Source organism: Rattus norvegicus, chromosome 1 (assembly GCF_036323735.1).
Source record: "Rattus norvegicus strain BN/NHsdMcwi chromosome 1, GRCr8, whole genome shotgun sequence".
NCBI lineage: Eukaryota > Metazoa > Chordata > Mammalia > Rodentia > Muridae > Rattus > Rattus norvegicus.
Genome location: NC_086019.1, coordinates 143,265,014 through 143,289,408, shown reverse-complemented (window position 1 = coordinate 143,289,408; position 24,395 = coordinate 143,265,014). Strand labels below are relative to the sequence as shown.

General features: G+C 46.4%; 2 protein-coding genes and 2 long non-coding RNA genes across 6 annotated transcripts in view; 2 read left to right on the top strand and 2 right to left on the bottom strand.

The window, feature by feature from the left end:
• Positions 1 to 202: 202 nt before the first annotated feature.
• Positions 203 to 7,093, bottom strand: LOC120099870 (uncharacterized). Of its 3 annotated transcripts, none has more exons than XR_005499269.2 (3): positions 6,954 to 7,093; positions 4,528 to 4,732; positions 203 to 414 (listed from the first exon to the last, which is right to left on the bottom strand). It is a non-coding gene; the product is annotated as an uncharacterized LOC120099870 (long non-coding RNA). The 3 variants fall into 3 exon arrangements; XR_005499271.2 differs by lacking the exon at positions 203 to 414 and adding an exon at positions 2,488 to 3,091; XR_005499270.2 differs by lacking the exon at positions 203 to 414 and adding an exon at positions 2,488 to 3,091 and having other exon boundaries at positions 4,551 to 4,732.
• On the top strand, positions 6,983 to 15,819 carry Arpin (actin-related protein 2/3 complex inhibitor). Its single transcript, NM_001107530.1, has 6 exons — positions 6,983 to 7,152; positions 10,138 to 10,213; positions 11,742 to 11,874; positions 12,928 to 13,134; positions 13,787 to 13,950; positions 14,713 to 15,819. The coding sequence occupies exons 1-6, from the start codon at positions 7,061 to 7,063 to the stop codon at positions 14,719 to 14,721; spliced, it is 681 nt and encodes a 226-aa protein (NP_001101000.1). The 5' UTR covers positions 6,983 to 7,060; the 3' UTR covers positions 14,722 to 15,819.
• LOC134483742 (uncharacterized) lies at positions 9,186 to 9,900 on the bottom strand. The gene is made up of 2 exons (XR_010060625.1): positions 9,760 to 9,900; positions 9,186 to 9,720 (listed from the first exon to the last, which is right to left on the bottom strand). It is a non-coding gene; the product is annotated as an uncharacterized LOC134483742 (long non-coding RNA).
• Positions 15,820 to 20,835: 5,016 nt separating the features above from the next.
• Positions 20,836 to 24,395, top strand: part of Ap3s2 (adaptor related protein complex 3 subunit sigma 2) — a 40,443-nt gene continuing 36,883 nt past the window's right edge. The window contains 1 exon segment of the mRNA NM_001115039.1: positions 20,836 to 20,941. Within this exon segment, the coding sequence (NP_001108511.1) occupies positions 20,873 to 20,941 (69 nt within the window). The 5' untranslated portion in view covers positions 20,836 to 20,872.

Genomic DNA, 24,395 nt, shown 5'->3' with positions numbered 1-24,395 from the left:
TAGCCGGTCTCTGGTGGATGGGCACCTAAGCTGTTTTTAGCATTTTGCTATTTCAAATAATGCTCAACATACATACCATCTCCTACACAACTATTTCTGTCCCTGGCCATGAAAGAGTTGCTGAGTCAATGACATATTTGCTTCCATTTTAACACGCATTACTTAGTGTCCCTTTGAAAAGTCAGATCAATTCAAACATGCATTTTCTTTTTTTTTTAAATATTTTATTTATTATATATTTGAGTACACTGTAGCTGTCTTCAGACACACCAGAAGAGGGCATCAGATCTCATTACAGATGGTTGTGAGCCACCATGTGGTTGCTGGGATTTGAACTCAGGACCTCGGGAAGAGCAGTTGGTGCTCTTAACCTCTGAGCCATCTCTCTAGCCCCCATCAAACATGCATTTTCACCTAGAAAGGTACACAAGTGTTGCTTTATTCTTGCTGTAACTAAATCTGTATTAGCAAATCATCTGATCTTTACCAAAACTGGGGAGAAACCGGTGAGAGCTAAAATCTGACTCCACACAGGAGAAAGCAAATGTAAATGGTTTACAAAACCTGTTTTAAAAAATACTCTGTCTAGCCGGGTGCAGTGAGCCCCTGCTATCCCAGCACACAGAAGGGTCACGAGCTCAAGGGCAATTTGGACTACATGGAGAGATCTTGTCTTTAAAAAAAAATGAGGGAGGAATTCTGGGCACGGTGGTACATATTAATCCCAGAGCTTAGGAGGCAGAAGCAGGCGGATCTCTGTGAGTTCAAGGCCACCCTGGACTGCATAGTGAGTTCCAGGCTTGCCAGAGCTACACCTTGAGATCCTGTCTTAAAAAGAAAAGGAAGTGATGACTGAGAATGTATCTTGCTTAGCCCTGGGCGCCATCTTCAGTGTCTCATAAACTACCTTTGTGTTGTAGGACTGCAACCCTAGCACGTGAGCAGAGACAAAAGTATCCGTGAGGTAGTTTGAACAGATACGGTATACCTAGATGCTTATGACCCCCTTCCGGCCATCGGTGATTCTATCTACCTAGCCCCAGCAGGTGTCAAGCTCTACCAGGGCTCGGGTAGAGCCCTGGTACCATTCCATGCCAGCTAATACCCTCATCAGTTGCAGGGCATCTCAGACCTCATGTCCCTTGAGGCTTCTGGATCCCCCTGAACAAGGCAGGCAGGGGAGTAAACCCACTGTAGCACTCCTCAGAACCACTTCCTCAAGATGGTGTCAGAGTAACTCTGGAAATTCACAGTGGTCTTCATTGTTCTAGGACTTTGGGCTTGGCCACCCAGTGCCTCCAGCCCTGGTGTCAATGTGGGGGGGGGAGAGTGGGAGGGTAGGGGTGACCTTTATCATATTCTCGAGTGTGACAGTTCTAGAAAGGCTGCTCTTTCGGCAGCTTTGTGCTCCTTACCACCATGCTGACCTGACTCTCCTCATGGCTTCCAGACACCAACATGGACTGTTAGCTATACTGAGAATGATATTTTCCCCTTCTTTTTCTCCCCCAACCCCCGCCCCCAAGGTTCGGTGTTGGTACTAAAGCTGGTTTATGAGCCAGCAATGTAGCTCAGGTGATAGAGTGCAGCACACACACCCAGTGCCGGGGTTCACCTTTCATTCTAGCACTTTGGAGGCAGAGGCAGGTGGATCTCTAGGAGTCTGAGGCCAGCCTGGTCTACAGAGCAAGTACCAGGAGATCCAGGGCTACATAGAGAAACTCTGCCTTGAGAAAAACAAAATTAAACAAAACAAACAAAACAAAACAACAGCAGAGATGTATCTCTGGCTGGCACGGTATGAGTACCATTATGGCAGGCTGGTCTTAAGCTCAGGGCAATCCTCCTGCCTCAGGCTTCTAAATGCTGAGATTATGGGTACGGGGGGAACACACCAACACTTGGCCTTTAGTTATTATTTTAGAGACAGTATTGTGAAAGTATTTTCTCTGATTCATATATTCCCTCTGGATCAAGGAGACAGCTTCTGACAGACAAGAAGCTAATGAAATTTATAAGGCTCGGGAAGCTGGGAAGGTTACAGGCTTCCCAAGGCTCCTTTGCAAGCGTATCTGATCAGTACACGGTTGCTAAGGGAGAGGAGAGGAGATTCTCTGGTGGAGCTGACTGCAAACTGGGCAGGGCACTCCAGAGACACAGTGTCACCATGCTGGAGTAGGCTTTTCAGAGACGCAGTTATTTTGAGTCACCCAAGCTCCTATAAGGAACTGCTCACCCACACTCCTGTAAATAAATAACTCCAACAAACTCATGTATTCACCAAGTTAGGCTTGGACGGAGTTTTTTTGTTTTGTTTTGTTTTTTTTTTTTTTGGCCTGACATTGGTGTCCCTCCAGGAAAAAGTCACATAGTACAGGGTCTCATCACATTGCTCAGGCTGACCTTAACGCTCCTGGTCTCAACCAATTCTCCTACCTGTCTTAGTCAATGTTGTATCGCTGTGAAGAGACACCATGACCATGGCAATTCTTAGAAAAGAAAAACATTTAATTGGGGCTGGCTTACAGTTCAGAGGTTGGGTCTATTATCATGATGGCGGCATACAGGCCGACATGGTAGCTAAGAGTTCCACGTCTCCATCTACAGGCAGCAGGAAGAGAGCAAGCCACAGGCCTACTTGAATTTCTGAAACCTCAAAGTCCCCCCTCCCCTACCCCTCTGTAACATGATTCCCTCAGTGAGGCCACGCCCACTCCAACAAGGCCACCTGTCCTAATCCTTTCAAATAATGTCACTCCCTATGAGCCTATGGGAGCCATTTTCAATCAAACCACCTGACTGAGCCTCCACAGTAGCTGGGCTCTATGCTCAGCTAAAGCCTTAGACATTTTGAAGTCACTTCATGCCAAAGGGTCATTAGCCACCACGAGGATTAGTGTTCCTGATGCCATCAGATCAGGAAGTAATCCTCAGTCCTCTTCTGAGAGTTTCCTTCCAGGGGCTCTCTCAGAACAACCATCCCAAGGAAAAAGCGGGGTGTGATGGCCATCCGTCGAGATGGGTGGCATTGTTTCTTTGTGAAATCAATTGGTCACGGTAGAGAGGGGGCCAGGCCTGGAGGAACCTGAGGCTGAGAGACATGGAGGTGACATTAAGCGTTGCCTGATCTAAGGCATGTGATAGATTTTCTTTCCAGAGCAGGCATCCTCCATTTGCATTTATTGATGGCCCCGTTGATGGATGGGTCTGTCCCTCCTCTGGCATCGTATTTCATGTTAGGTTTGCCTTCCCCCTGAGTGCGGCCTTTGTTTTCTCTCTATTGCTCCTTGGCATGCATGTGTGTTTTCCTCAGGCTAGTTCACTGCACTGGTGTCGGTTCAGCATTCTGTGGCTTCTGGAACCCCCAGCATGATGACCCATCTGCATGAGATGGGTCAGATATGCTAAGCTGTGACCCAATGCATGAATGCGCTCCTGCATGTTCTGCTCCAAACAGAGCTTGACAAAGTCTATTCTCTTCAGGGAAGGTGTGGGGGGAGGGGGAGCCATATTGGCGTGCCGTAATTACATGCATTGCTTTAGAAAAAAAAAAAAAAACACTCCTGAGAGAATTTCAATTTTTGACTAGGGTTAATGAAAAACAAATCTTTCATTCATGATTTTGCCTGCCTGCTGACTGGAAGAGATTTCTACACACTAGCTTCTGGGTCATTTTTTTTTTTTTTTTTTTTTTAGTTAAAGAAAAAGATTTATTTGTATGTGTATGACTGTTGGCCCACATGTATGTCTGTGCACCATGCACATGCCTGGTACCCATAGAGGTCAGAAAAGAGTGTCAGATACCCGGAATTAAAATTAGAGACGGCTGTGAGCTTCCATATGGGTTCTGGGAATCAAACCTGGGTCGAATGGATTAACAGTCACTGAGCCATCTCTTCAGTCCCTTTCTTAAAATATAATCTCGGGGCTTGAGACCCCATATGAACAACAATGCCAACCAACCGGAGCTTCCAGGGACTAAGCCACTACCCAAAGACTAAACATGGACTGACCCTGGACTCTGACCTCGTAGCAATGAATATCCTAGTAAGAGCACCAGTGGAAGGGGAAGCCCTTGGTCCTGCCAAGACTGAACCCCCAGTGAACGTGATTGTTGCGGGGAGAGCAGTAATGGGGGGAGGGGAACACCCATAAAGAAGGGGAGGGGGAGGGGTTAGGGGGATGTTGGCCCGGAAACTGGGAAAGGGAATAACAATCGAAATGTAAGGGGTTGGGGATTTAGCTCAGTGGTAGAGCGCTTGCCTAGCAAGGCCCTGGGTTTGGTCCCCAGCTCCAAAAAAAAAAAAAAAAAAGAAAAGAAAAGAAAAGAAAAAAAAAAAAACCAATCGAAATGTAAACAAGAAATACCCAAGTTAATAAACATGAAAAAAAATATAATCTCACTCTGTAGCCCAGGCAATTCGGACACTCACTAGGTACCACAGGCTGGCTTTGAAACTGTAGTAATACCCTGCTCTCAGCCCCCTAAACCTGGGATCCTGGGCGTGGCCACCACACCCTGCCCACCTTCCGCCTTTCTTCTTTCTTACAGTGCTCTGGTCCGTCCTTCACAGAGCCTGGGTACCAGATGGAGGACGTTTCTCGGCTACCATCTCGCTTTCTCCGTGTGATCTCTGCTTTGCTCCTTGGTGTCATTCGCTTTGTGTCCTGCAGCACAGGAGTGGGCACACGTATAGGAGGGTATTGCTGTCCAAGGTGACGGGTGACAGCTCTGTTAGACAGGAAAAAAGAGAGCCCATGCTGTCAGTTCCATCATCTCTCATAAGCCTGCCTGAAAAGGAAATGATGGTCTTCGTTTTAAAATGTGACTAATTGCCTGGCCTGGTGGCGCACACTTTTAATCCCAGAGCTCAGGGGGCAGAAGAAGATGGATCTCTATGAGTTCTAGGCCAGCCTGGTCTACACAAAGTAAATTCCAGGCTGGTCAAGGCTACTTAGTGAGACCTTGAGTGTGTCTCAAAACAAGACTCAACAACAACAACAGCAACAACAACAAAACCGACCAATCAACCAAAAAACAATACAAACTAGAAACCACCATCAACAAAAACAAACAAACACCTCCCCATACGTGACTAGTGGCTGAGGGAGTGAATTTAAATGTGCAAATTTACTTTTAAAAGTTATTGTTGTTTGGGGATTTGGAGACAGACTCTCACAGTGTAGCCCTTGCTGGCCTGGTACCCACTATATGGCTCAAGCTAGCCTCAAAATGTAGGCGTTAGGATGACAGGCATGGACCTCTATGATCAGCAAAGGCGATGCCGTTTTTCTATGTCATTTAGATTGTATTATCTATGGTTTAGGCTGGGTGTGCAGCTCGCTGGTTGAACACAAACAGCCCAAGTTCTATTTTCAGCCCTGTTAAAATACAATTTAAGTAGCTACTACGTATAGCTAGCACAGAGAGCAGTGCAAATTTAGAACCTGTGTGAAGGGACGATGACCCAGGAAAGGGGAGGAAGAGGAGGCACAGAGGGCAGGTGCTGATGAGCCCAGGACTTTCCAGAGGAGACAGAGAGCAGTCCTGCCCAGAGGACCTTTGTCTTTCTGGGGAATACAGAGCTGCCTGGCAGGTCAGACATAGGCTGGGGTTGACTAATTGCAGACACCCTGCCTAGGGTCTATTAATATTTTTAGGGATTCACAAAACTCTATTTTTGGACCTTAATTGGGAAGACTATTTGCCTAATGTTCATAAAGTCCTGGATTGAACCCCCAGTACCAAATAATCCAGGCGCAGTATTGGCCCACACCTGTGATCTTGGTTCTTGGGGAGGTATTATAAGAAGAAAGGGGGGGCTGGGGATTTAGCTCAGTGGTAGAGCGCTTACGTAGGAAGCGCAAGGCCCTGGGTTCCGTCCCCAGCTCCGAAAAAAAGAACCAAAAAAAAAAAAAAAAAAAAAAAAAAAAAAAAGAAGAAGAAGAAAGGGGTTTGAAGTTATCCTAGGCTACACATCGAGTTCAAGGCCAGCCTGAAATATAGAAAACAATGTCTTTTGAAAAAAATTATATTTTGTTAAAGGAGGAAGGACCCTTAAGAACAAAGCGAAGGAGGCCACTATCTGTTACTAATACGTGGGAGAGAGAGCTTCTTCCAAAGCTTACACTGCACCCTGGACTCTCGTATCTCCATTGTTGCTGCAGCAGGGACACCCCTGGCATACCAGAATGCAGCCACCTGAGCCAAAATTTGGCACAAAGGAGTCAATAAAACAAGACGACTTCCCAATGATTTCCGCGTCAGAGGAGACTCCCGGGTGCAGGCTGAGAATAAAAGGTTTGCAGATACTCTGGAGCAAAGGGCATATGGGCTAGAGAAGCGATCGATCAGAATCCTTGGGAAGTGGGAGGCAAAGTAATATTATGTCCCCAAGACTAGGAGAGGGCCAGCTCTACCTTTACAAACCACTGGACCCTGACTTTTACTTCTATTTTGCAGAGGAAGAAGTGCAGGCTCAGAAAGGTTGAGGAACTTGCGGAGATTACAGATTTAGGTCTCCCTTGCTGCAGATCTGACACCCATCTCTCCACCACCACACGCCTCAGAACTCCCCTAAGCCATTGCGGAACCACCGCCGCGGGAAGGGCCAGCCATGAGGAACCACCGAGTGGTTCTTTTGGCCCTTCCCTCTTCTCCCTTCCTGCTCCCTGAGAAAATATCCTTCCAGAACAGATCCCAAGAAAGATCTACAATTTCTGAGCTTCAACTGCCGCTTTTTTGTATACTGATATATTTTGAGATCTCTGTATAGTATAGATGGGGCCCGAACTCTAGATCTGTCCTAGACTATAAGGACATGAAGGACAGTAGTCATTTCAAAAGCCCCTTGTCACTGCACACGGTCTGACAGTCAGGAATGAGGCTTGGCCCCTTTAAGTCCCAACTAGGAACGCCCCGGGTTAGCAGCACGGTTCCGGGATCTACTAACCGGGAAAGCCAGCCGGTGCTGCAGCGACCTCCAAGCTCCTGTCCCTGAGGTGCCCCGCCCCACGCGCCGCCTGCTTCCTGGAGCTGCGGGGCCTCCGCGTGGGGAAAATGAGCCGCATCTACCACGACAGTGCCCTCCGCAACAAGGCGGTGCAGAGCGTGCGACTGCCCGGGACCTGGGACCCCACCACCCACCAAGGGTAGGCTGTGCTCTGTCCACCCCGTTGCTGGCCAGAGATGGGTTGCACTTTCTTCCGCGGCTAGCCAGGGGTGGGCTGTGCTCTGTCCACCGGGCGTGGAACTCTGCTGCTGGCCAGGAGAACTGCCTGGATTGGCTGTGTCCGGTCCCTGGGGCCCTGGCCCCTGCTTTGGTCATCAGTGTCCTGGAAGCATCCCTGGGGCCTGAGGCCTCTGTCGAACCTGAGTCCTGCTCAAAGACTGATCTAGGGCGCAGGAGGGATTGGGGGAGAGAAACTGGGGTTGCCAAAGCCACCCCAGGTATCCATCTGGCTCTTCCCAACGTCCCTGGCCGCCACACCCGGAAGAGAGATAAACTTGAAATTCCCGCCTGAACGCACATCCACTGGAGGGACTCCCAGACTCCCAAAGGGAACTCCAGAGACAATGCTGCGGTTCCCTCTGACCTCTGCCCTTTCCCCACACCAGGGCTCCAAAGTCTAGTCATTTGTCACACTGCATCCCTGGTGACCGGTGTGTGTTGTGGCAGGACCAATAGTGGGAGGTGGGAACATCTGAAGGTACTGGTCTTGCCCAGGGTAATAAGCAGGATGGGCAATTTCATTTACAGTCAGAAACAAGAAGTATTCTATATGAAAGAAGCCAGGCCCAGAAAACCAAATATCATATCATCTAGGAAGTGAAATCTAACGTCCAACTCGTAAGGTCTCCAGAGGAGGAGTTTTAGTTAAAGGAGGAGTGAGTTCTTAGGATCTAATGTCTACATAAATTTGATCATGTGAACCATTACACAATGCATGCACATCATGTTTTCTTGCCTTCAATATAACCTGTCTTTGTCAGTTAGATATTTTTGGAAAGAATTCAAGAGTATATAGAGGCAAGGAATCCTGACCCAGTCCCCTGTCCCCACTGTCTTCCACTGTCCCCACCCTCTGCCAGTGTTAATGGTTCCAAAAAAGAAAGTCCCCAGGGCCCAGGTTCTGCCTTTGTAAATTGTAAGGGGCTGGTTCTGCTTCCACTCTGTGTGGGACCCTGTGATCTTGGGCTAATTCCCACATTTCAGAGTCTCTAATGTTTCCTGCTGTATGGTGACAATAGCCATTTCCTTGCGTTGATGACCATGTAGGTGTGAATGGGAACAGGAACATGAAGGTTCTTTAAAAGAGGCAAAGCCACATCTCACCAGTGAGAAGGGCTTACTGCGCTGTCAGAGAACCTGAGTTCAGTTCCCAGCATCCACATCAGGGGGCTAAAACTGCTTGTAAGTCCAACTGTGGGGGATTTGGTTCCCTCTTCTGGACTCCACAGGCACCAGTACATACAAACATACAGTAATACATGCTTACACTCACACAGACACACATACTTACACATAAATAAAAAATTAATAAAAACACCCAGGCATGGTGGCTCACAACCTTAATCCCAGCACTTGGAAGGCAGAAGCAGGTTGATCTCTGCGAGTTCAAAGCAGTTTGGTTTACTTAATGAATTCTAGGACAGCAAGGGATACATAGGGAAACCTTGTCTTAAAAAGGGGGTGGGGGGGAATGGGAGGAGAAGCCCTTGGTCCTGCCAAGGCTTGATGCCCAAGTGTAGGGGAAGGTCAGGGCAGGGAGGTGGGAAGGGGAGGAAGGGTGAGGGAAAACTCTCATAGAAGCAGGGGGAGGGGGAATGGGATAGGGGGGTTTATGAATGAGAAACCAGGAAAAGGGTAACATTTGAAATGTAAATTAAAAATCCAATAAAAAAAAGGATGAAAAAGGAAAACGATTTATTGTACCATAGATACTTGCTCTGGTTGGGGTCTGGGAATTGCCGTTCAAACCATACATAACCAATCTTAGTTAAGCAAGAATAGTTTATTGCACACACATCATAACACTGGATGTCCAGGTCCACAGGAAGGAAAAACCTACCAATCCGTCCTCAGGGTAGGCTTTTTATATGAAAAACTAGGTTCAAAAGTTTGAAGGTGTTGGGGATTTAGCTCAGTGGTAGAGCGCTTGCCTAGCGAGTGCAAGGCCCTGGGTTCGGTCCCCAGCTCCGGGAAAAAAAAAAAAAAGTTTGAAGGCTATCGTTTTTTTTGGCTAACCACACACAGTATTACCAGCCAACCTTAAAGCTGACTGGTCCTGACCGAGGGTGGTAGTGGACCGGCACTGAACAGGGGAATTTCAGAGCATTGAGATAACGGGGAGCAAATGATTCAGCCATAACTTTTTGGATTACTAGTAACATTTTTTAATGTTAGCTGTTAGATAATTATTTCTGAGAAGTAGAGTCTGAGTACCTGAACTTAATTTCACCTTATGAGCAAAACGGAGATTTGAGTACAAAATGGCTACAGATATGTTAAAAGAAGCAGGCCTCAATACTCCCAAATTTGCTTAACTAAAAGTGTAGGGCCATTTATTTATTTATTTACAGCGTTTCGCTGGGTATCAAAGGCTTGGCTTTGAACTCACAGCAATCCTCTTTCCCTAGTGCAGGGACTATAGGCGTGTGCCGAGCCCAGCTGTACACATTGCTTTGTACTTAGTAAGTACTTCACAGTTTACACTTACCTTTGTACTTAGTAAGTACTTCACAGTTTACACTTAAACCTTTGTACTTAGTAAGTACTTCACAGTTTACACTTACCTTCTCGTCCCTGACCTTAGGCTAGCCCAGCACCAGAGGAGCACAATGAGGCAGCTGCTTGCTCCTTGTTTGTGGGTGAGAATCCTGAGGGTCATAATAATTCCCGGGGTGTTCATGGTGGTGGGGAGGCATCTCTTGGCCTTGGCATAGCCTGGGAAGGTTCTTTAAAGCCATGGAGGTTCTGATGGTGGAAGCAGAGCGTGGTCGCTCAGTTCCAGGCCTTCTCAGAGACAGGTGATGAGGAAACTGGGGTGAGACATGTTTCTGTCTCAGATTCTCACCCAGGCCATTAAACCCAAGGGTGGCTTTCCCAGTATTCCTTTCTCCCCTCTCATCCCCAGGGGAAGTGGCGTATTGCTGGAGGGAGAACTCGTGGATGTATCCCGGCACAGCATCTTGGATGCCCATGGCAGGAAGGTGAGGCTGTGTCCTGATTGGCCCTCACAGGGTCTCCTCCCTCACCTACATGATATCTCCTCGGGTTGGGTTAAGGTCCTGTTCCTGAGGTCACAGAACAGATTGCCACAGCAAAACGGGACAGGTAGAAAGGAGACTTACAGGGCCTTGCAGTGGGTAGCAGACAGGTGGGACGACATGGTTCTTGCAAGAAGAGCCTTTGCTACAACTGGAAAGACAGACCAGGCCCCAAACCCTATCTAGCCTGAATATACAGACCCCCATGCTGACATCTGGGTCTGCCGCTCCTGTATGACCTTTTGTCTTTACTTCACAGACTCCTCAGGTTGTGTTCACAGTCCACACAGTGCAGATGTCCACAAGCACTCAGCAACCATCCTGTACCAGCCTACATCTCCTTTCTGACACTAGTCCTCCCGCCCTCCTTTTAGACAGCCTCTTTTAGTGCTGACCACACTGTCTCCTGGGGCCTCGGTCTCCAACCCTCAGCATCAGGCCCTCCCGAGGTAGACTGAGGCCTGGTTCTTCAGCCTAGGTTGGCTATCCATCTATCTATCTATCTATCTATCTATCTATCTATCTATCTATCTATCTATCTATCTATCTATCTGAGATGGCGGCGGGTGTGTGTGTGTGTGTGTGTGTGTGTCTGTGTCTGTGTGTCTGTGTGTCTGTGTGTCTGTGTAGACCAGGCTGGCCTTGAGTTTAAGCGATCCTCCTTCCCCTGCTGGGATTAAAGGTGTGCACCCTGTTTCAGCACATGCTTTTCTATTACACTCCATGAAAGCAGCCATGCTACCGGCCAATTGTTTTCATGCCCAGGGATCTTGCTACAACTCTTTAGATTGCAAGTCAGTAGGGGGGACACACCAATCTGGAATCTCCACCTAACCTGCCTAGGAGAGCTGTACCAACGTGAAGCTGGCTGGCCTCAGCTGGCCCGGCACAGACAGCTGTTCACCCAGACCCTTTCCAAACGTGTCTCTTGTGCCCTTACTCCCGATGATACGTACAACAGAAACCATGTCCTCTCCCATTTTGACACTGGTTCCTTGCAATGTCCCTGAAAAGACATGTTATGCTAGTCCCAGATAGGGGAAACTGAGGCATACAGAGCTTGGAGTGATTTGTCCCGTTGCTCTGTCTGTGGGGGTAGCAAACTGACTGCCCTCCTTTAGGTCATGGCCTTTCTGAGGCTTGCTGGCAACTTCAATCCTGCCTTGCAACCTGTGGGGACCTTGGTACTTGGATTACAGTTACAGGTCATTGGCTGTGGAAGCCTTGGAGTCAGGCCTTTTGTTGCCCTGCTGTGACTTTTGTAGCAATGCTATGTGTGACAGGTACTCTAGAATGTATGAGTGAACGAGTATTTAAATGAGGTGTCTGCCCAGCCTATAGAGCAGTGTATCCCAGGAATGGGATTCTGGGCCAGAGAATGAAGGGAGAGCCTGGGCTATGTGTTTTGGGGTATACAGGGATTGGAGTAGGGAGTGAGGTAGTCCCCTCACTTTTTCTTTGCTTCACCCAGGAACGCTACTATGTGCTGTATATCCAGCCCAGTTGTATCCACCGGCGTAAGTTTGACCCCAAGGGAAATGAAATTGAGCCCAACTTCAGTGCCACCAGGAAGGTGAACACAGGCTTCCTCATGTCATCTTTCAGTAGGTATCCTGGGCTCTTCTTTCCCGAGAGGCTGTTAGACTGTCCTGTTTGTCCCCTGAGATCCTTGAGAGTGGCTTCTCGGCACAATCGGCTTTGATGCTGTTTCTGGCTTGAGCATCCCTTGTTGGATTCCTTCCCCCTAGCCCCCCAGACCTCCCCAGTGCCCCATCTTAGTCCTGGGAGCCAGGCTAGCATGCCTAATGGCTTCCATTTTCTGAAGTCTGGCAGAATCACCCTCAGGCTTGGCTTTGGACTCTAACTATTATTGTGTGGAGAGCGGGCCAGATCCCAGCAGTCTCTGTTCTCTTACCCAGATGTTTGCTTTTGGACTCTCAGTCTGTCTGTGTGGCCTGTTAGTTACTTTTCTTGTTGCTATGACAAAATGCCTGACAAACCAACTTCAGAGAAGAAAGGGTTTATGTGACTCGTACAGCAGGAAGTCAGACAAGCCCTAGGGACCCTGCTGGGTACAGTGACATTCATACAAGTTTTCTGCAACCTTACTGATGTCTATTTTCCTGCTTGGATTCCTCCCTGAGCTGTTGGGAGTTGCCAGGGCTAGCCTGGAGTAGCCAGTGCAGGGTGCGGACCATGGGCTGGCTGCTGCTTCTAGAACCTGAGAGAACTCTGGTCACAGAGTCTCAGTGGGAAGGCAGTGGGTGTTTGAATATGAGCTAAGTCTTGGTTTTTATAATCATTAAGATGGGAATAACAAAACCAGAGACCCCTGCTGAGGGCTGGCTGGATGCCAGACACTGTGCTAAAACCTCAGCTTGCTTCTTCTTCTTCTTCTTCTTCTTTTTTTAAATCTGCATTGCACACCATTTTTATCCCCATTCTCCAAGGACAAAGAGAAAGCTCACTTGCCCTAGTTTGTGATAGACTCTAGATTCACTCCAGGTAGCCTGGCTCCAGAGTCCGTCCCATAAAGCCTCTGCTGTGAGATTCTCTAATGAGCCCTGGCAGGATAGATACCCTCCCCAGCTCCTGAGGTCCTCAGAGAACATTTCTTCTCCAGGAACACTAACACTTCTGTACCATATGCTCTACAGAGGTGGAGGCCAAGGGCGACACAGACCGGCTCACCCTGGAGGTGCTAAAGGGCCTGGTAAATAAGCCTGAGCTGCTGGAGTTGACAGAGAGCCTCACCCCAGACCAGACAGTCGCTTTCTGGATGCCTGAGTCAGAGATGGAGGTCATGGAACTCGAACTGGGGACTGGAGTGCGGTTAAAAACTCGGGGTGATGGCCCCTTCATAGGTGAGCAGTGTGACTCACTTTACCATCATTAAGATGGGAATAACAAAACTAGAGACCCCTGTTGAGGGCTGGCTGGATGCCAGACACTGTGCTTTGACCCAAGGTCAGGGGAGGGTGTGTGGTGGGTCTGGGCTCCCAGCTGGCAAGTGGTGGAGTTGCTGGCTCTGGAGCCAGCTCTAATGAGGTGGGGCCAAGGCAGTGGCTGAGGGCCCCATGAATACCACAGGCCCAGACCCTTGTCTGAAGATTGCCAGAAGACTGTTACAAATTCTGCTTTACTCCCATCCCTTGACTCTTGTCTGTTCCAATACCCTACAGGGGCCCCTGGCCACCTTTCAGAGGCTCCCCATCTCTTTCGCTTAGAGCAATGGGAGAAAGTCAGATCTGGTCTCCCACAGGACATGACCTGTGACCTTGAGATTTACTCCTAAAATCTACGGTCAACTGCTCTGGGGCCATTAGACTAGATACACTAACTCCCAGGGTATCATCTAGCCCCTTAATTCCTGTGGCTGACCCTTGCTCTCTAGTGATGTGGGAGTCCCACCAAGAACCTTAGTGGCCACTCCAGAGAACAACCCAGACTTAGAATGGATAGCCTTAGGCTGACTGATCTACAAGGAGAAAGGCCACTGAACTTCTCTTCTTTCAGATTCCTTAGCCAAACTGGAGCTGGGGACAGTGACCAAGTGTAATTTTGCTGGTGATGGAAAGACGGGAGCATCCTGGACAGACAATATCATGGCCCAAAAGTCTTCAGAGAGGAACACAGCGGAGATCCGAGAGCAAGGAGATGGGGCAGAGGATGAGGAATGGGTAGGTGAAGGGGACAGCTGTGGAACTGGACCTGGCGCTGTGGTGTCTCTTAGTGGGAGCTTTATACATACTGGATACGGTCGAGGTCGAAGGAATGGAAGGCAAGATAAATTCTTGTGATCCCTGAGAGGGTGTTAGCATCACGGAACTAACAGAGGGTGGTAACCTAAGACTTTTCTTGCTGGAGGACCCTGTGCTATGAACAGACACAAAGCCCTAGAGAGGTATAAAATCAAGGGTGGGAAGAAAAGGTTACAGAAGGAACCGGGGACTGTCATTTAGTTTGGAAATATCCCTCTAGAAGTGATGCATTAATCATGGGGTGGTCCTTGAGCAACCATGTTTTCTCCTCCTTAGTCTAGACTCAGAAGCACTAATGTCTCCTGTGCTGAGGGTTAGCATTCTACTTAGTTCTTAGCTTAGATTTAATTGTTCATCTGAAGTGTATTCACATAAGAATTGAGCTGATGCCTAAAACCTCCAAATAGAACATGTAGAGTGAGGAAGCTGCAGAGAAATGGGGTATTCACTCAGGATGACTTTGACCCAAGGTCAGGGGAGGGTGTGTGGTGGGTCTGGGCTCCCAGCTGGCAAGTAGTGTTGTTGCTGGCTCTGGAGCCCGCTCTAATGAGGTGGGGCCAAGGCAGTGGCTGAGGGCCCCATGAATACAACAGACCCAGACCCTTGTCTGAAGATTGCCAGAAGACTGTTACAAATTCTCCTTTATTCCCATCCCTTGACTCAGCGTCTTTCTTTCTCCAGGACGATTGAGGTGCCTCCTCTCCTACCAGCGTCTGTGATGGTGTCACTGAGAAGTGGCCACGCCGACTTCTACCTTGGAGAGATCGGTCTGTCAAGCTGATTACCACTTAATACACTCTGCGAAAATCAAATCCAAGACCTCACTCAATACGCACCAAGGGTCCAGCTCTGGCTTTTATATGTCTGTGTCCTTCTTTGGATGCAAGGCTATTCCCCAGACCTATTGTCTCCTGTGTTCCTTTCCCTAGGTGGTGGACATGTACTGGGTGAGTCCTCCAAGGCACACAATTGACAAAGGCTCCTTGTCTGAGTGCAGAGGAGCTCCGGGAGTAGGAGAGCAGGCTCCTTTCATTCCTGTGCTTTTATCCTTTCCTTCCTTTCTACCCCGTGTGAGCCTTCTTGTTGTGCCTCTGTTCTCTTGTCCCTCCATCTTCTCTTCCGTGCTCCACTCCCAAGACACCACTTCTTTATTTCTATTTGGTTCTCAACCTCCATGGGGTTTCCTGCCTTAGACCTCTGTCTTGGGGTTCCTACTGCTCTGATAAAACATCATGACCAGAAGAAACTTGGGGAGGAAAGGAAAGGATTTGTTTTACTCACAGTTCCATAGAACAGTTCATCATCAAAAGCAGTGAGGGCAGGAACTCAAGCAAGGCAGGAACCGGAGGCAGGAGCAGGATCCATGGTGTGCTGCAGACTGGCTTGCTCAGCCTGCTTTCTTCTAGAACCAGGGCCACCAGCCCAGTAATGGTACTACCTACGACGGGCCGGGCTCTCCCCCATCAACCACTAATTACAAAAATGTCCTACAGTCGGATCTCATGGAGATATTTTCTCAATGGAGGTTCCCTCTTTCAGGGTACACTACCTTCTGTCAAATTGACAAAAAGCTAGTCAGCACAGACCTATCTGGCTGCTGTCCTAAACATGTCGTTCTTGGGAAGGCCTACAGCCTTTCTAGCAGTGTCTGGTTGGTCCACAGGTCTTGACTCATTCCACTGGGTCAACTTTATATATATGTATTTTTTTATTATTTTTTAAATAGTGCTGGTACTCAAGCCTAGCACTGCATGCTTGCTAAGTGAGTGACCTACCACAGTCTACACATACAGGTCCTGGACCATATTTTTTTCGTATGACTGTTTTTGTTGTTTTGTACTTGGAGAACTTGGGAGTACTCCAGGAAAGAATTCCTCCATACCATTGGGTTCTTGTCTGGTGTTAATGGTCTTCTAGCTGAGCCACAATCCCAGAAGAGAACCCCAGATTTTGGTCATGAGCATTGCCTCATTGGGTAGTGTGCCCCTGCTCAGCCCTGTGACAAGGTCTGGAATGGAAGTCTACATGTCCTGAGTTTCTAGCCAGGGTGTATGCATCCTGCCTGATCCTGGGAAGAAGGGAGGAGGAGGAGGACAGAGATTATTGATTCAACTTCATGTGTCAAACGCGGTGACATGTGCTTTCTGTGACCCGTACTGACAATACTGAGTTCTTCCTGATGCTAGTACTTATGTTAAGTACTTGGAGTACTCTGTCACCACAATTCTACAATGTACATAGGATTAATACCCCCATTTATGATACATAAGAGTGAAGCTTTGAGGCTCTATGAGTAGTATATATTCATATTGATATATTTACATCCGGGCAGTCAGCTTCAGAACCTACATTTCTTTTTCTGAGGGAGTACCTCGTACATTACAGATTGACCTCTCCAGGGCTGGGATTACAAGCTTGCATCCAAAGGGCTTTGGGTATACTAGGCAAGCACTATACCACCTAAGCTACATCCCCAGTCTTAAAATTCACATCCCCAACCCCACTTGTTTTCCCACTTGGTTTTTCTTTTTCTTTTCTCTTCTTTCTTTCTTTTTCTTTTCTTTTCTTTTTTTTTTATTTTGAGGCAAGGTTTCAGTATGTATTCCTGGCTGGCCTTGAACTTCAGAAATCTACCTACCTCTGCTTTCTGAATGCTGGGATCAAAGTCCACATTTTTTGATCACCCAACTTCTGTTTCCACATGCAAAACACGGAGGAGGAAGAGAGGTTCAGGCAGATCAGACAACTCTCCCAGTTTCTAAGGGGAGGAGCCAGGATTCAAGTCCAGAGCTTTCAAAGCAAAGCTTTAGTCTTTTCCATTGTCCCCTGCTTCCTTGGCCTCAAAAGGTTTGGGACAAGAGGATGTAAAAATCACATCATTGGTGTCCTATATCCCGGTGGCTTGCAGACTAGTCATGATGGGGCCTTATTACCCTTGAAGGTGGTGGAGATTGGGGTTATCCACAAGGTTATCAGGAAAGAACACTGTGGTTTGGCCTGCAGCAAAGACAGAGACAAAGAAGAGAGTGAGAAAAGGGCCCATGGAGAGGTATTTAGAGAGCAGAATCAAGTCCCAAGAAAGAGGAAGGAGTCAAGAAAGATGCTCAGACTCTGGCATTGGGGAAGTGTTGGAATGCATAAGTGGTTTAGCAGGAGCCCAGCCTGAGGCTGGGCTGAAATCAGCCTCCTGGGGAAGGGAAAACCTTGTGTTCTGTAGAAAAGAACTGGATTTCGAAGCCAGGCAGGAAGTTCATGCCTATAATCCCAGTGCTTGGGAGGCAGAGGGGGAAGACAGGGCTGCCATAAGTTTGAGGCTAGACCAGGCTACAGATTGAGACCTCTACAAAACCAATACCAAACCATGCAAGCAATAGAACACCAAAAGGCTGGTAAGATGGCTCCATGAATCAAAGTGCTTGCTACCAAGCCTGAAGCTGAGCTAGATCCCCAGAACTCACCTGGTGGGAGAGGGAACCAACTCCATCAGCTGTTTGCGGGCTGCAATGCTGCAATAGTCATGCAAACAGTAGCATATGGTCACCCCAACACACACACACACACACACACACACACACACACACACACACACACACTCACACACACAAAGAAAAAGTAAAAGATTTCAGGCTTAGCAGTTAGAAAAACTGAGACAAAACTCTCTTCCCAGGACAGAAAAATGGCTTGGCTCAAACTGTGTGGGGTCCCTGAATAGCTTTCTTTTTTTCTTTCTTTCTTTTTTTTTTTTTTTTCGGAGCTGGGGGCCGAACCCAGGGCCTTGTGCTTGCTAGGCAAGCGCTCTACCACTGAGCCAAATCCCCAACCCCAAGACCCATACTTTCATTCTGTCCTGTAAATAATTGTTATTATCTTGGCTCTTTAATATGTCTACATGTAGGGTTGGGGATTTAGCTCAGTGGTAGAGCGCTTGCCTAGGAAACGCAAGGCCCTGGGTTCGGTCCCCAGCTCCGAAAAAAAAAAGAACCAAAAAAAAAAAAAAAAAAAAGAAAGAAAGAAAGAAAGAAAGAAAGAAAACCCAAAATATGTCTACATGTAAAGTTCGGATGTTACATTTCCCGTTATTGTTACTTCATCACTGTCAAAACACATAGTTATATATATTTACCAGGCTGATCACAAATTCCTGGAGATCTTCCCTGCCTTGGCTTCCACAGTGCTGAGGTCAAAGGCACTCACCACCAGCCAGCTCCCTGTTTTTTTTTTTTTTTTTTAAAATTTTTTTTTTCGGAGCTGGGGACCGAACCCAGGGCCTTGCGCATACTAGGCAAGCGCTCTACCACTGAGCTAAATCCCCAACCCCCCCTGTTGTATTTTTGATAATTTAGAAAAAAAGTTTCCAAGAGTTAGGTCACTGGGAATCAGTACCTCTTGTCAAATTCATGATATATTACCGAATTGCTTCCAAAAAGGGTTTTTTTAGACTACAGTCTTAGTATCAATGTAGGAGAGAACCAATTCCATGCTATTTTGGCCAGAATTGGGATGAAGATTTTGAACAAATATTTGATAAAGTGAAAATTCTTAAATATACTTTGTCTTTTCTTCTATTTATAATGAAATTAAACGTTTTTCATTTCCTGCATCTACTCCTTTAAAAAAAAGTTCTGTTTGTTTGTTTGCTTGTTTTTTTTTTTGTTGTTGTTAGATTTATTAGTGTGTATGCACAGAGGTCAGAGGACAATTAAGTTTGTTCTCTCATGTGGCTTCTGGGAATCCAGGTGAGGTCATCAGGATTGGCAGCAAGTGTCTTTATGTGCTGAGACATCTCAATGGCCTCTGCATCTATTTCTTTTGTTACTCCTTTTGAGGAATACTCTATCTCACAAGTATTACAGGCATGTGCTTGTCATACCAGCTATAGTGCTGGGGTCAGAACCCGGGGTTTTGTGTAAGCACCTGTGTTACATCCTGAGCTTTGTCACTGTCATACACCTTCATTGTTACTAATGCTGTGTGTGAACACAAGTGCACAGCAAGTAGAGACAGTATTTGGAAGCCGGTTCTCTTCTCCTTTGGGTTCTGGGCATCAAACTCAGTTTGTCAGGCTTAAAGGGCAAGTGAGTTCGCCTGCGGAGCCATCTCCTGGCCCCTTATTCTGTTTTTTTTTTTTTTTAACCTCTTTCATCCACTGTGACCCTAACTTCTATGAAAGTATCAAGGAACTAAGCTGCTTTTCCTCAAAGTACTAATCAGTTATCTCAGCTGCATTTGTTAAATTCTTTCCTACAGCCAAATGATGATGCCCACTACACCACATTCTAAAATTATTTCATGCCAAGGGCCAGAAAAGACGACTACTTCTCTTCCAAATGACTGGAGTGGCTCCCAGCATTCGCTTCAGCTGCCTGTAAACTCCAGCTCTAAGGTGGCTTCTTCTAGTCTCTGAGGGCACCTGAACCCATATGTTCATGCCAACATGGGGACACATACACCTAGGACATAATTAAAATTAAATCTTTAAAAATGTTTACCACAAGGGGCTGGGGATTTAGCTCAGTGGTAGAGCGCTTGCCTAGGAAGCGCAAGGCCCTGGGTTCGGTCCCCAGCTCCGAAAAAAAAGAACCAAAAAAAAATGTTTACCACAGCTTATTGCGTTACAGTTCAATACTATGTCTCCCTTTCCTTGTTTTTTTTTTTTTTTTTTTTTTTTTTCTTTTTTTTTTTCTTTTTTTTTTTTCTTTTTTTTCCGGAGCTGGCGACTGAACCCAGGGCCTTGCGCTTGCTAGGCAAGCGCTCTACTGCTGAGCTAAATCCCCAACCCCACTATGTCTCCCTTTAATTATGATTTGGGGCTTGTGAGGTAAAGGCATTGTCAAGGCTGATGACTTACATTGAATCTCTGGAACTTACATGGCAGGAGAGAACTGACTCCCAAAGTTCTCTGATTTCCACACATGCACCATTGCAGGTGGGTGTGTCCTCTCCAATAAACATATAAATGTAACTTTAAAACATACTTCAAATTATCCTACTTGGTTTGATTGGTGGGCAAAGCTGGTTCCTTCTTGTTACTCTGTTTTAGAATTGTCTTTGATATTTCTGCCCAACATTTGAATCATTTTGTCACACTTCAATGCACTAGTCATTTGAATTTTTATTTACTAAAAACCAGGGATGTATGTGGTGGTGCAGCCTTTAATCCCAGCTCTTAGGAGGCAGAGTTCGGCGAATCTCTGAATTCAAAGCCAGCCAGGGCGACTTAGTGAGCCTCTGTTTCAAGGAAAGATAACATATAAACAAACAAATGAATAAATAAAAGGGAAAAGGTGTTAACCAATTTGAAACCAACAGTTCCTTTTAAATGGGATTGGACGAGAGATTCCTTATAATATCAACTTTCACCATTTAAAGGCGAGAATGACCATTTGCACTAGCAGACTTTTGCCTAACTCACTCCAACATTGTAATAATGAAAAATAAAAGCCTAGCTTTTGCTGGCCCAAGGTAAGAAGTCACACAAGCACCTCCTAATTCCCTCAAACTGGTGCAGCTGCTGGCACTAATTGCCAGTCCCGATCTTTGTTGCTGATGCGGTTGGCTCCAGGATGGAACCAGAATGAGGGGCTCAATCCTAGCCAGGTTTGGTTGCCAGGCTGACTGCGACCATGCTCCTGGGTTTCTATAGATATGCTCTCTAGGCGAGCGCGCTGACTTTTCTAGGGTGCCAGAGCGGCCGGACCCTTTGGCGCTCGGATCCCGGGGTACCGAGACTAGGTTTCCAAGGGCAGCTTTCAGCAGGACACCAACCGGAAGTGTCCTTGTTGTGCCGGAAGAAGGTGCGTTCTTGGAGCAGCCGGTGCCGAGAGAAGCGGGACCGGCAAAGATGATTCAGGCGATTCTGGTTTTCAACAACCATGGGAAACCGCGGCTGGTCCGCTTCTACCAGCGTTTTGTGAGTGCGGCCTGGCCCGTCACGCCCCTGTGGAGCACCCGAGCCTATCCCTTCCCCATGGCCCGCAGCAGCGCTGGGCAGCATCTCCGGCTCCGGCACCGTGCATGACCCACCCCCCTGTTCCTCCCTCATCCTTCCTGGATCTGGCTTTTCTGTGCTTTGTGACACTTTCCCTTGGGTCTTAGGTCCAGACGCAGTACACGGTGTGCCTCATTGAGATCTTGGATGACAGAAGCCTCTGTTTTTAAGTTTTTATATATATATATATATTTTTTTATTGATGAGTGTAGTTGTGTGATGATGATCCGGTCGTTGGGTTCTTTTAGTTTATATTTTCTCAAGTGCATAGAGAGAAGTGCTTTCCTGGAATCACTTGCTTCAGCATTGACTGGGACACATCAGGGTTGAACTACTTTTTATCCTGTAGGGTTACAGAGTCTCTTTAAAAATCGGAGGGAATGAAATATTACAAGATGCCCATTGTAGTAGTGCGCACCTTTAAACTCAGAACTCAGGAGATGGAGGCGTGAGGATCAGGACTTCAAAGTTATTACAATACACAGCTAGTTCTAAGCCAGCTTGAGCTACACCAGACCGTATCCCAAGAAACCAAATAATTAAATAAACAAACAAATGTCATCCTGGGATGCCTCAGCAATGTTCATGTAAATTTGAATTTTCTAGAAACATTTCCTTTGGGAAAACGCAAATGTCATTATTTGCCTCCTGTTCCGCAACCTTTTATTCATGCTTAGGTTTCAAAATATCTGAGAGACTGATTAAGCATGAGAGGAAATGGAATCAGAAAACACTTAAGCTTCAGCCCCACCTTTTCTACAGGTTAAGAAATGTCTCTGGGCCTTTTATTCCTTTTTCATCATAAATTAAAAAAAAAAACTTGCTTTTTAAAATAGGACTTTTCCAAGAACATTTTAAAGAAAAACACTTAATATAGCTTCAATTTGTGTGTGCATTTGTTTCTCCTATTTTCTACATTTTTTTATTGAGCTATATATCACTATATAGCTACTTAATGTATGCAGTTTGGTGACATCTATTACAATTTGAGAACATTTTTATCTACTCCTAAAGAAACTCTCTCTGTTAGCAATCAACTCCCCTGTCCCTAAGCAAGCACTTATCTACTTTCTCTTTCACTTACAAGATATCCTTACGTTTCATCTGTATTGTAGTGTGTGTGTGTGTGTGTGTGTGTGTGTGTGTGTGTGTGTGTGTGTGTGTTTTCGTGCGCGCATGCATGCGCACACTCAGGCTGTCCTGGAACTGGAAATCCTTCTACTCAGGTAGGCCTGGTGGGTACATGTCTATAATCACAGCACTTGGGAAACTGAGGCAGGAGGATTGTGAGTTCAAAGCCACCCTGGCTACATAATGAAGACATTATAAACCACAAAAACAAAACCCAACAAACCAGCCACCGAAAGAGAAAAGATCCCACTACAGCCTTCCACTTCCTGGAACTGCAGGCATGCGCCACACTGTGCTCCAGTTCATTCACATTTCCCGTTCATTGCTCTGAACATATCATTTGTTAAGTCTTAGTATGGGCATTTCTTTTTATTTCTCCTGACTATATGTAGTAGAATCATTAGGCCACATGATAACTAAGTGGTAAACATCTAGGAAACTGGCAAGTGTTTTCCTAGTGGTTGTATTCTTTCATATTGCTACGAGCAGTGTATCAGTTTCCAATTTCAACATGTTTCCTTCTGAACTAGGAAGTGAATTCAGAGCATCCCTCATTCTAGGCAATCCTCCACCACTGAGCTATATAATCCTAGCCATGTTGTCTTTAATTAAAGGCATTTTAGTGGATGAAAATGGATCTCCTTTTTAAATGGTTTTAATGTTTGTCTCCATAGTGACTAAGGATGCTGAGCACCTGTCTTGTGCTTATTGGCTGTTTGTATATCTCTGAAGATCATAGAATTGTTTAAGAACTGCTTGAGTGAAACTCCCTTGAAAACTGCAGGGTAGTAAAAAGATAGGACAGGTTGTTAAAGTAACTGGGGCGTGTAAGCCGTCCGTAGTTTGCCCTTTCGTTGAGCCAGGTAGTTGGCTTCATTCTTTGATACCACCACCCCATCCTCAGGGTTTTTTTGACAGTTCCATCTATAGGTAGATAAAGACTTTAGTTGAAAAGATGTTTTGTTAGTTTAAGTAAGTGCTGATGCTTAGTGGACTTTGTGTTTCTGAGCTCACAGAGTTAATCTTTGACAACACCCTAGCAAATGTGAGCTTGCTGTGTTGTTCACATGGAAACCAGGAAGATAGTGATTGATTGGTTCCCATTTGTGGGCCAGTGATTAGCAAGTTTGCATTCATACATTCAGTAGATACTGAGAGGTTTTCAGAACTCACACTGAGGCAGCCACTTCCTCTCAGTGAATCAGTCCCCCTTTTATTTTTTGTGGCCCCCAATAGCTTTTAAGGAACTCTCTCACTGATTAGTCCCCTGTTTTTTGGTGTGCCTCCCTTAATGGCTTTTAAAGAACTGGCCACTTCAAAGCTAAGCTCAGTGGTGTAGAACAAAAGGGATTAAAATTTTTTTAATGTGTCTTTTTGGTTTAAGGAAGATTCAAGGTGAACATTTTTCTTATCCTGTTCAGTCCATAGTATAGTCCCCAGACCTGAAGCACTGCTGTTTGTGGGAGCGTGACAAAACAGACTCTGGTCCCAGCCCAGGCGGATTAAAGCAGAACCACATTTAAACACAATCCCCAGCCAACTCATCACACAGCCTCATGTGGGAAGACTGGCCAGAGGGTTTATATTATTTGTAGATTTATTTATTTTAAATGTATGAGTGTTTCCCTGCATGCATGTGTGTTCCACATGTGTACCTGGTGCCCTTGAAGAGTAGAAGTCAGCATGAATCCCTTGGAAATGGATTTATTGATGGTTGTCAGCCATCACCTGGCTACTGGGAATTGAACCCAAGTCTTCTGTAGGAGCAACAAATCTTAATGGCTGAACCAGTTCTCCAGTTCCTGATTTAGAGGGTTTTGTTGTTGTTTGTTTGTTTTCCAAAACAGGGTTTTTCTTTGTGGCCCTGGCTGATTTGGAACTCACTGTAGAACAAGCCGGCATCGAATTCACAGTAATCCACCTGCCTCTGCCACCCAAGCACTGGGATTAAAGGCATGCACCACTACTTCCCAGGTTCTGATTTAGATATTTTAACTACCTAGTTTCTGTTTGGTTTCTTCCTTATCCTGTCTGTTTTGAGACAGGCTCACTCTGTATCCCTGACTGACCTGGAACTTACTGTGTAGACCAGGCTGGCATTGAACTCACAGATATCCATCCACCTGCTTCTTCAAGTGCTGGTATTAAAGCACTGCCACTTCTTGCTTTCCCACCTCCTTATACAGGGTCTCACCTTCTTCCTGCCTTTACCTACCCAGGTGCTGGGATTACACACATGGTCTAC